At 36.0% G+C, this 12,373-nt stretch overlaps 2 protein-coding genes across 2 annotated transcripts in view; one reads left to right on the top strand and one right to left on the bottom strand.

Moving 5' to 3' along the window:
* Positions 1 to 12,373, bottom strand: part of LOC109398826 (protein slit) — a 707,963-nt gene that overhangs the window by 641,871 nt on the left and 53,719 nt on the right. The window lies entirely within an intron of this gene.
* LOC134290494 (protein KHNYN-like) lies at positions 1,317 to 2,012 on the top strand. Its single transcript, XM_062857647.1, has one exon. The coding sequence runs from the start codon at positions 1,317 to 1,319 to the stop codon at positions 2,010 to 2,012; it is 696 nt and encodes a 231-aa protein (XP_062713631.1).

Here is a 12,373-nt window from a genome sequence, read left to right as displayed (position 1 = left end):
ATAAATACTGTGAAACTGGCAACACTGAATAGAGACAGAATAGATGAGAAAATTTAGAAGAAAGGTCAGTTAGTTGATAATAGGATCCTTTGCGAACGCACGGATGTGTTCACTATAATGTAAGTTATTGTATGTAAATTGAATTATTTTTATTATTAATAAACTTATTTAACAGCATTGAAGCTGCTCCACAAAAGCTGCTTTCAATAGGTGATCGTCCGTGGCAAAGAAACATCCCCAACTCAACAAAAGGTATTAGGCTTTAAGCCGGTTCTCAAAACTTCTACAAGACTAATTGGTCATCAAAATGTTTCTTGGGTGTTTACGGATAATGAGCTCATTTCCATGGTCATCCAGATAACACGGCACCGCTCGAACGTCAGTGCATGGACACGTTCATAGAACAATACACCGAACCGCCTAATGGGTGGTACGCTGATCGCAAGAAATGTTTTGGCCTATCTCGATGCGTGGAAAATTCAGGCAAGGAATCGCTCAAGAAATAATAAAGCGTCGCTTGATTCCGGATCCTAGTACGGAGCTGAAAAGAAACGTCAAATCAATTGGGGCTTGCTGTGTTAAATTTCTCGACCATTCCGGTCACGGACAAATAATGCACTGAACTACTAATACTTGAACGATTCCGTTTGAAGTGCATACCTCGCATAACCAACCAAAATTGAGTTCTTTATCATATAGTTCAGCCTAAAAAACCAACATTTGAGTTGATCGATTGAACTAATGCTGGCTAAAATCTTGGCTAAAATATACTCAATAGTTGATAAACTCAACCCAAAACCCCTCTCATTCAGCTCAAATTTTAGTAAAGCTACATTTACCCAAAATTGGCTTTTTGGGCTAAAGGACCCCCGTTGAATAGACGCATTTCTGTTAATTTTAGTCAACATTGGTGGGAAAGAGACAGAAAACAACCTAATTTTGAGTTACTAGTTTATTCAATATTGGGTAACACCGACCCAAAAATTAGGTAGTTTGGATTTTTCGTGCTTGCAAGATTAATAGTCCAGTTCAACGACAAAGGTTGAACGTGCTCGAAGTTGCAGCATCCTGCTCTTACCCATTTGTCAACAAATAGGTAAGAGCAGGATGCAGCAACTTTGAGCTGGTTCAACCTACGTGGTTGAACAGGACTAATGTTGTGCATCGTTGTCCATGTCTATCACGTGGCATGTCGTAGTGTTCGGCATAGCGTAAGAACAGCAACAGATAGCATAGCAAGCATTGGCTTTTTGGTTTACTTTTTACCTGATCATTTTATTTGGTAGCAGTCAGTTTACATCAAAATCGTTTCCAGAATGAAACCATTATCAAAAAATGGTGCCCCTAAAGCAACTAATGTTTCTACCAGACGAACGATTCGAAGACGCCGCCGTACCAACCAAAGTACCGCAAAAAGAACGACCCGAACCTGTATCCCGGAAGATCCGCAACAACTCGACAGCATTCGTCCCAATCGACGGTTGGCACGGGCAGCTAGCAACCGAGCTCGACGTCACCTGGCCGCTTCTGATTTTATCGATATCCCGGCCGATGAACGACGCTCCGTTATCTGCGACGGCGAAAGCATATGCTACGACGACGTCACCGGTGCCTTCAAAGCAAACAGGATTGAAAGGGCTGTTAGCTGGTTCCAGGCTATTGGCCACGATACGAAGGCTGTCGTGCCGGAATATTTGCAGCAGAAGGTGTCCGACGGGTACCATCTGGACAATCTGTACAACCAAGGAAAGCTGATAAGGGTGCAGAGCGATTATGGCACTGCGCAGGTGAATGCTCCGTTGGAAAGGCAGTTGCTGAACAAGGCCGTCGAAGACAACGCTGCTGTTGTTTCGGAAAGGGAATTCCAAAGCGTTTGGAATGAAAGTCACGAGTTCCGCACGATCATAAGCGAACGAGTGGTCGGCTTTTGCTTTTTTAAAGAAGAAATTTTCATCCCCGCTGACCCGTACGGAAGGGCGGGACCTTGGCTCAACGTAATTTTGAAGAAATAAATTTTCGTCATTATCTTATCAGGTTTTTATGTATCATTTTTTCTGTTTAATCAAGTCTGGGATGCTGCTCAGTTCTTAGCTAAGCGTTTCTACAGTTTTTCTTCCCCTGCGTAACGTCCACCCACAAATATTAATTGAGAGCTTGCTCGGCTAATTATCATTTTGCATGTGTATATCGTGTGGCAGGGACGAAGATACACAAATTTTATTAATGAAATCTTGCTAATTTAGAGCAAAAAATCCGTTTTTCGGAAGATTGAAAAAGCTACCGCAGCTATCAAACTACTGGTTTTCACCGAGTTCTTCTTCTTCTATGTGGCTCTACGTTTCCACTGGGCCTTGGCCTGCCTTGCTTCAACTTAGTGTTCTTTGAGCACTTCCACAGTTATTTATTGAAGGGCTTTCTTTGCCTGCCATTGCATGAATTTGTATATTGTGAGGCAAGTACAATGATACACTATGCCTAGGGTGTCGAGAAAATTTTCCCGACCGGAACGAGAATCGAACCCGCCGTCTCCGGATTGGCGATCCATAGCCTTAACCACTAGGCTAACTTGAGACCCGAATTATTTATCATCAATCGGGTCAAGGATGCCTAGGATACGACTCCGATAATCATTGTTTGTTGTTGCTTTTCAGAGAAATTCACATTGAAAGCATACTTTGATTAGGCCATCTGTTTCAATGATATGATGATTTTCATGGCTGCGGTAGGACTTTGACAGCTGCGCAGAACTCGGCGGCTTCCGCGGAGTGGAAATTTTCAAAAAAGCCACAATATTCCTGGATCGACCTGGTCTCGAACCTGTCACTTTCTGCATTATCTATCTGAATACCTGCATGCTTACCGCTGTGGGTATAAGGACGCTTTACACTGTACAGGTTGATATATTACATGAACTACTTGTAGTATTGTAGTGTTGTTGTTGTTGTGTACCTGAAAAAAAAAAACAAAAATCAGATTTAGAGATATGCAAATATGCAAAAAAAAACAATAACTTATAACAACAATCTTTTTCTTATCTTTCTCAATTCCCCTACTTCTTCTTCTTCTTCTTCTTCTTCTTTATGGCTCTACGTCCCCACTGGGACTTGGCCTGTCGTGCTTCAACTTAGTGTTCTTTGAGCTCTTCCACAGTTATTAATTGAAGGACTTTCTTTGCTTGCCTTGCCAGGACGTCGAGAAAATTTTCCCGACTGGAACGGGAATCGAACCCGCCGTCTCCGGATTGGCGATCCATAGCCTTAACCACTAGACTAACTGGAGACCCAGTCAATTCCCCTAACATATCAAAATAAATTTGATGCAATATAACTCATAAATGGATAAACAAATAATTAGCATGGTTTTCATTCGATGGGAAGAAATTTACAGAGGCTGCAAAAAAAAACAATAGATCAAAGCACGTGTTCACTCGTTTGACATTTAATCGGAGCCGAGCTATCTAGGTGGCCATGAAAACGAGTTCATTTTTTGTAATCACGGCACCACTCAAACTTTAAAATTAAACTCGTGTAAAGGTCCATCAAGGGGCTGTCCATTTATTACGTTTTTTCTTATAAAATACTAACTACTTTGGCCGACGATTCCTACTGGAATTATCTTCAGGGTTCTTCCATGAATTCCTTTAGACATCTTATTTACATTCTCTCGTAATTTCCAACAGAATTATTTCAACCATTTATCCCTTAGTTCTTCCTTGAATTCATCTACAGATTTTTCTTGAAGGTTTGTCAAACTATTTTTTCTGTAAGTAAAAAGAAAACCATCCAGAACCACAATCATTTTTATTTTAGATTTTCCGGGAGTTTCTGCCAAGATTTCATCCAAAAGTTTTCACGAGCAAAGTTTTTTTCCTAGATTTTTCCCGGTGTTCCTTTCTGGAAATTGTTCCTGGTATTTTTATCAGAGTTGCTCTCGAGTTTTTTTGTGGGATTTATGCAGGAGCACGTGCAGGAGTATCTCTCGGGATTTCTCCAACAGTTTCTCCTGGGATTTTTGCGGAAATTCCAAATAAGTAGTTCCAAAGAATTTCCAAGGATTTCAATGTTCCTTCCGGAGTTCTCTAAATATTGCTTCTAGGAGTTACTCCTGGAATTACTCCTAGCCTCGCTCAGCATGTTTTCTAGATGTCCTAGTTTAATCGGAGATTTCTTCTAAAGTTCCACTCGTAATTCCTCCAATATGTCTACCTGGAATTTTTCGCAAGATTCCGTCCGATATTTCTCCGGGAATTTCCAGGAATTTCAAGATTTCAAGAAAAACTTCTGGAAAACTCTGCTTAAAACTCCGGGAGTAGCTTTTAGAGAAATCCCAAAAAGAACAGCAAGAGGAATCGTAGGGAGAATTTCTGAAAAGAACTATTGCAATAGTACCGTCAAGGCGCCGTTCACCGTGGGGGCTCCATTCACCGTGTGCCTTCGAATATTTTTTCATTATTTCCATATTATGATTGAATGATATGACAATTTCCCTTCAATTTCACCAATACACACGGTGAATGGAGCCCCCACAGTGAATGGCGCCTTGACGGTATAGGGAAAATATTTAAAGAAATTTCAGGAGGATCACTGCAATAAGTCTAGAAACTAACCACGAAAAAAAAAAATAAAAAAAAACTTTGTAAGAAATCTACGGAATGAACTCCAGATAAAACCCCGGGAGAAAGTCAAGGATAAATTCTGAAAAACTCTGCAAGACAATCCCGGGAGCAACATCAAATGGGGTTTTCATGCAAAGTACTGAAGAAAACTCTAAGGGAAATCTCAGGCTAAACTTCTAAGGAAATTCTGTGAGAACAATAAAAAAATATTCCGAGAGAAATGTTTATAAAAATCTTGGTAGAAGATTTAGAGAAAACCTTAAGAGTAAATTTTCAGAAAAAATAACAGAAGAACCCCCGCGAGAAATCCTGGGAGAAACTCCGGCAGAAAACCCGGAAAAATAATGCAGAAATTCTGAAAGGAACTCTGCTAATAACCCCAGGGATAAATACTGTAGTATCTCTTAGATAAATTCCGCGAAAATCTCTTGGAAATACCTGAAGTGATTCCGGGTGAACGTGAAGAATCCTTCAAAAGAATCCAAAGGAAGAAGCTTTAAGAGACATTCCGCGAAAAAATCTGCAAAATGTCCTAGGAGAAACTCCGTTGGAAATCCCGCAAAGGTTTCTGGAAGCTATACAGGAAAAATTTCTGGATGAAATCCAGAAGAATTCCCGTGAAAGACTTTAAAGCAAATCGATCGGAACTCAGGAATGCTGGAAGATTCTCAAAGAGTAACCCCGGAAGGAATTGTTGTAATCTTAGAAAAAATCTGGTAGGAATCCGGAAGATCCTCCGTGAGGAATTCTAGATGAAATTTCCAGAATTTCAAGATTTCAAGAAAAGCTTCTGGAAAACTCTGCTAAAAATTCCGGGAGTAGCTTTTAGAGAAATCCCAAAAGAAACATCAAGAGGAATCGTAGGGAGGATTTCTGAAAAGAACTCTTGCAATAGTCTAGGGAAAATATTCCAAGAAATTTCAGGAGGATTACTGCAATAAGTCTAGGAACCAACTAGGAAAAAAATAAATGAAAAACTTTGCAAGAAATCGCCGGATTGAACTCCAGATGAAATCCGGGAGAAAGTCAAGGATAAATTCTGAAAAACTCTGAAAGGCATCCCGGGAGCAACATCTAAAGGGAGTTTTCTTGCAAAGTGCTGGAGAAAACTTCAAGAGAGATTTCAGGCGAAGCTTCTAAGGAAATTCTGTGAGAACAATAACAAAAATATTCCGAGAGAAACTTTTATAGAATTCTTGGTAGAAGATTTAGAGAAAACCTAAAGAGTAAATTTTCAGAAAAAAATAACAGAAGAAACCCCGCGAGAAATGCTGGTAGAAACTCCTGCAGAAAACCTGGCAAAATAATGCAGAAATCCTGTAAGGAACTCTGGTAAAAATCTCAGGAATAAATACTGTAGTATCCCTTAGATAAATTCCGCGAAAATCTCTTGGAAATACTTGGGGTGATTCCGGGTGAACGTGAATAATCCTTCAAAAGAATCCAAAGGAAGAAGCTTTAAGAGACATTCCGCGCCAAAATGTGCAAAATGCCCTAGGAGAAACTCCGTTAGAAATCCCGCAAAGGTTTCTGGAAACTATACTGGAAAACCGTGAAAGACTTTAAAGTAAATCGATCGGAATTCAGGAATGCTAGAAGATTCTCAAAGAGAAACCCCGGAAGGAATTGCTGTAATCTTAGAAAAAATCCGGTAGGAATCCTGAAGTCCTCCTTGAGGAATTCAAGATGGAATATTGAGAAAAAAATGGCATATAAAAACACTCTTTTCCAGAAATCCAGGCAATATTACAAGGGTTACCTCTAAAACAGATCTCAAAGAATCTCTTCTAGGAAAATTTCTAGGGAGGAATACCTAAAAGATTTTTGAAGGAATTTATTAGGATTTTCTGGAAAATCCATGTGTTCCATGGACAGAAGAAATCCTTGGAATAATTTAGGACTCCCAGGAAACAAATCCTTGGAGGTATTTCCAAATGAATATCATAAGGAATTTCTAAATGAATTCCAGCAGGAATTCAAAAAGAAACTCAGAATTCCTGTTGAAATCATTGGAAGAATTATTGAAAGAATGGAAGAATCAAATTAAATTTGTAAAGATATAAAGAAATTCCTGGAAGAACTCAAGAAGCTCATTCGGAAACTTCTACTGGAACACACCAAAGTATCTCTAAAGACATTTTTAAAGAAATTTCTGGATGAAAATCTTGATAGAATTTCTAAAATTATCTGAACGAATTGCTGAAGAAATTATTAGACACATAATAAAACATTCCTGGATAAATGTCTGAATGAATTCCTGAAAGAATCCGTAGGGTAAGTGTACCAGTTATCGCCATAGTGGATCCCTATTTGGCAATAGTGGAAATTTAGAAAGTTTTCAAAGTTTGACCTACTATGAAAGTTTTAAGAGTAAGAATTTAAATGTTTTTTTGTCATTAAAATTCTTGAAATGATGTAAAACTTTGAATTATCTCAAATAACCACTATGGCCAAATAGGGAACCACTATGGCGATAACTGGTACACTCAGCCTAGATGAATCCCTAGCGGTGTCAGTGGAGAAAATTCTGAAGGTATTTCTGAAAAAATATGGAGAGGAATAACCGGATGAAATCTAGAAGAAGTCTTCTTGTGAGTTTGTTCAGGAATCCGTGGAGGAACCACTTGAGTAATTCATGCAGCAATTTTCGAGGGGAATTTTTAAAGAAATTTCTGAGGACATTTCATCGAGAATATCCAATTTAATCGCTGATAAAAGAAATACATGTATGAATTTAGGGAAAATACTCAAAAGATTTTCGGAGTTTCAGATGAAATCCATGGCAGACTTTCCAACGAAATTCATACAGAAATTTCTATTGAAATGTTTGAAAAAAAATATGTGAACTACTGAAGCTGAAAGAACTTCTTGAAATAAATTGTAAAAAAAGAAACCGCTTGTGAAATGCATCAAATAATCCTTGAAAGTGTTTTTTATTTTCAGGAACTTCTGGAATATTTTTTAAACTAATCCTTGGAAGAGTTTCTCAAAGAAACGTTGCAGGAATTTCTAATGGAATTCTGAAAAATCTATGGAATAATAACTGAATAAATCGGCTGAATTTGTTGAAGAAATCTTTGGAATACTTTAGGACCCTCATTGAAAATTTCAGAAGAAATCACTGGAAATATTTCTATATAAATACATATCAGAAGGAATTTCCAAATGAACTCTAGAAGGCATTCAAGAAGAAACTCTGAATTTCTGTATAAATCTTTGGCAGAATTGTCAAAAGAATTCCTGAAAGAATTCAAATTAAACTTGTGAAGACATAAAGCCCTCCGAAGTTTGGTTTTATAAAGAAAATCCTGGATGAACGCAAGAAGCTCCTTCGGAAACCTCTGCTGAAATACCCAAAAGTATCTCTAGGGACATTTTTAGAGAAATTTCGGAATAAATCTTGCGAAAGAAATCTTAAAATTTTCTGAACGAATTACTGAAGAAACAAATAGACAAGTGGCAAAATATTCCTGGCGAAATGTCTGAATGAATTCCTGAAAGAATCCATGGATAAATTCCTAGCGGTATCTTTGGAGGAGAATCTGAAGGAATTTTTGAGAAAATTTGAAGAGGAATAGCCGGATGAATTCTAGAAGATTTTATTTTTAATTATTGCAGGAATATTCAGGAGAATTTTTGAAGAAATTTCTGAAGATATTCCACCGAGAAGATTTTTGGAATGAATACTTTAAGGAGTTTCAGGAGAAATCCATGGCAGACTTTCAAATGAAATCTTTGGAGAAATTTCTAAAGAATTTCTTGAAAAAATGTGTGAAGTAATCGCTGGAGGAATTTCTTGAAAAAAAAACAACAAAAAATCTGCAGAAACCGCTTGTGAAATTTATTAAATAATCCTTGAAGGTTTTATTTCTTCAAGAATTCCTGGAATACTTGAAAAAGTTTCTAATGGAAACGTTCCAGTAATTTCTAGAGGAATCCAACAAGCAAATGAGGAAAGAAGCAATGTTTCATTTAAAACCCTTGGAGAAATTCCAAGAAATTTTCGATAAAAAAAATCAATACACAAAAATAATAATTGAAAAAATAATTGAAATTGAGGTATGCCGCCGAAGCCAGCACTACGATGTGCACAAAAAGGGAGATTTATTCAACGTATTGTAATACAATAGTGCATCCACTGAAGGGTTATTGAGCGCTTATAGGAATTGTCTCAAGGAATCTCTAGGAAAACTACAGACAGATACTTTGGAAAAGGAAGTCCAAATTTTTGATTTGCAAAGGTAATCGCTGGAGACATTTCTAAAACAATCCGTAGAATTTTTTTCGAAAGAATCTTTGGAGAGATTTTCTAATGAACTCGTGGAAAGTTTTCTGAAATAATCTCTAGGGGAATTTCTAGAGAAACCCATGAATCAACTTTAGAAGGGAGTAAATTAATAAATTCTTGAATAAATTTATTTCTGAAGGGATCCCTAGAATAGTTTATGACGGAAACTTTGGAAGAATTTCTAAAAAAAATAGGCAGTTCGTTGACCACTCAAGGAATCCTTGGAAGAATTTCAGTAAAAAATACTTTGGAAAAGGATTTCCGAATATCTGACTTACTGAAAAATGAGAGACATTTTTGAAAGGATCCATGGAAGATATTCTAAATGAATCCTTGGAGAAATACCTGGATGAATCTTCAGAGGAATTAACGAAAGAAACTCTGAAGAAATTTATGAAACAGTAAATGTAGAAATTTTATGAAGGAGTCCATGGATGGTTTTCTTAAAAAGAATACCTGCAGGATTTTTCAAAGGCATCTCAAAAAGGTTTTGTAAAAAAAAATCCTGAATAATTTTGTAAAGCATTCATTGGAAGAAAGGATTTAAACTTAAAGTTATTCCTAAGGGATTCTTTAGAAGATTTTTTGAAGAATTTCATTGAAAAGTTTCTGCAAGGACTCTAAAAAAGATGGCTAAAAAGTCGCTGAAGAAAAAAAAATAAGAATCATCGAAAGAATTTTTAGAATGTTATGTAAAGTCTATTTATAAAATATTTATCTGAATGAGTCTTTAGCAAAATTTCTAAGGAATTTCTGAATAAATCTATGAAGAAAATTTTCAAATGAATGCTTGGAAGATTTTCTGAAAAAATCCGGAGAGGATTTCTTCGGTGAATTTCAAGAAGGAAAGCCGTTTTGGAGGATTAAAAAAACGGGAAATTGTCTAAAAAAATATATAGACGAAATTTCTTGTGTAATTTTTAAAAAAATATTTGGAAAAAAATTCTTAAGCAGCCACTGGAGAAAAATTTCAACAGAAATTTTGCAGATTGAGTTCCAATTCATGGAAGTTATTTTATTACTGAGAAAATGCATAAAACGTTTTCAAGACAATTATAGACTGTTTCAGAAATTATAAATACACTTTATTTATTCAATAAAATGAACCGTTTTGATCATTTCTACCATCTTTCTTCAGATTACAGCATATTGTGCTCTAGATTTTTGTATTTCCTTTCAATTGTCATGATATTTTGAAGAATAGTCGAGTTATCAACCAATTAACTTCATTTCCCAAATTTGAATTTGCACAAAGGTGTTTTTTAATGATTTCAACATAATTTATCACTAAATGCCTAAAATTAACTAACTTTTATCATATTCGCTTTCTTAACAAGTTGCCTGAGATATGCCTTCTACAAAACCTGGGAAAAATCGATGAAGGCATTTCCACAACATTTTTTCTGACATCAAGTTTCTTATTTTTTTTGGCTTTTTACGGAACATAAGAACTATCACACAGTTTCTCAGCTATTCTGAACACATTTCTTTGAAACAAATTATTTTTTTCAGCTTATTCGATCCTCTAAATGGCAAAGTTTGTCATATTATAAAAAAGAATGCAGTAAGCAGTAATTAAGACATTCGTTTGCTTAACGTTTGTCACTACCTGTGTTGTTGAGAAAATTGAAACAAAAATGTTTGCATTGAGAAGGCCCGTAATGAAGGTTCTTGATTAAATATTCCAGTGTAAATTATTTTTACCAATCGAGAAATATCTTTTCTTATCGACATAGTAACTTTCATTGTGTTTGGAACATGAATATTTAATTTGAACGATTTTTTTCTTTTCTGCTATGCTGTATTTTTTTACCACTTTGTGCAACTTCAAATTTTAATCATCTAGTTTTCTGAGCCCTATCTTCAAACTTTTACAAGAAACATCAACAAAGTTGGTATTATTTGTTTCGTTAGAATGTTTACTATAAGAGCTTGAAGAAACTTTTTTGGAAGTTGTGCTCAAATTGAAATGGCAGTCAATCGTTAGTGTATTTATAATTTCTGAAACAGTCTATATTTGAGAAATTTGTGGCTAATTTCCGTACAACATCCTGGGAAATCTCTAAAGCAACCCATGCTATAAAGAATCATTTCTGAAAAAGATTTTTGATTGAATCTCTGAAAGATTTTTTCAAATAATCACTAGAGAATATTCAGAAAGAACTCCAGTGAAAGTGTCGGAAAGAATCTCTTTAGGAAGTTCTCAAGGATCCCATGGGTTTTTAATGGAATACTTGGAGAAGAGAGAAACCTGATTAAGTTAAAGCCGCTCTGAAGGAATTTCTGAAGAAATTTATTTCAAGTTTTCTGAAGGAATACTACGAAGAAATTTTAAGGAATATTTAGAGAATTTCTTAAAGAATCCTTAGGGGAATTAATAAAAGCATTTCAGAAGCAATCCAAAAAATATCCCCTGAATAGAAATTAGTTGTCAAAATTATTTCCTGTTGAAATTTTTAAAAGTGTTTCTGAAAAAAAAAAAAAGAAATTATTCTTTTAAATCACAATTACCCCGTCTTGGCCTCTACAGGCTGACCAGTACTAACATTCGACAACGGATAACACATATTACACCCAGTGACCCAGTGGAGAATTTTCCGTTTGATGAAAAGTTTTCCCCACCTGGAGCGGGAATCGAATCTACACTCCGAGGCTTACGAGATACCTAAACAACTGACGCCGCTAACTGCTCGGCCTCGAAGCCCATTCTCTTCAGGAATATCTGAGAAAATTTTTGAAGGTAAACCTCAACGAATTTCTGAAAGAATTCAGGTCAGGTGGAATATTTGAATGGCTTCAAAGAAATTTGTTCAAGAAGTTCGTCAAAATATGTATCTGAATGAGTCTTTAGTGGAATTTCTGAAGAAATACCTTGAGGAATTCTGAAGGAAAAATTCAAATGAATTCTTGGAAGATTTTTTGAAAAAAGAGGATTTCTTCGGTGAATTTCAAGAAGGAAGGGAGCTTTGAAAGATTTTCTAAAAAACACGGAAAATTTTCTCAAAAATTTTCTAGATAAACATCTTGTGTAATTTTTGGAAGAATTTCTTAAGCAGTCACTGAGGAAAAATTTCAACTGATATTTCGGAGATTTTTTGAAAGAATCCTTGAAGACCTGAAGAAGCTTGGCCGAGTTTCTGAAGAAATTTCCGAAGAAATCTTTGGAGAAAATAATGAAAGTTTTTTAGAATATTTTCAGAAAAAAAATCGGAAAAATCCGAAGGAACCTAAGAAATATTCCAAAGTAATCACTGAAAAAAAATCCGAATGAGCCCTGAAAGCTTTAAAAACAATAAACTAAAACAGCACTAGTATCCTTTCGCTCATTCGCAATCACAAATGGTAAACCTATTAGAATAGGTTCAAAACACGAAACAAACAAAAAACGTTTTCCTTGTCCATTCATCACCGCTATGCCCGGAGCGCAATTTCCTAGTGCTACCAATTGCTCTCCAAAGTATCCAAGCTAA

The sequence above is a fragment of the Aedes albopictus genome, chromosome 3 (genome assembly GCF_035046485.1).
Source record: "Aedes albopictus strain Foshan chromosome 3, AalbF5, whole genome shotgun sequence".
NCBI lineage: Eukaryota > Metazoa > Arthropoda > Insecta > Diptera > Culicidae > Aedes > Aedes albopictus.
This window is presented reverse-complemented; position numbering and strand designations above follow the sequence as displayed.

What these genes read in the sequence shown, in the direction of transcription:
- LOC134290494 (XM_062857647.1), top strand. Translation starts at nt 1,317, where the DNA reads ATGAAACCATTATCAAAAAATGGTGCCCCTAAAGCAACTAATGTTTCT.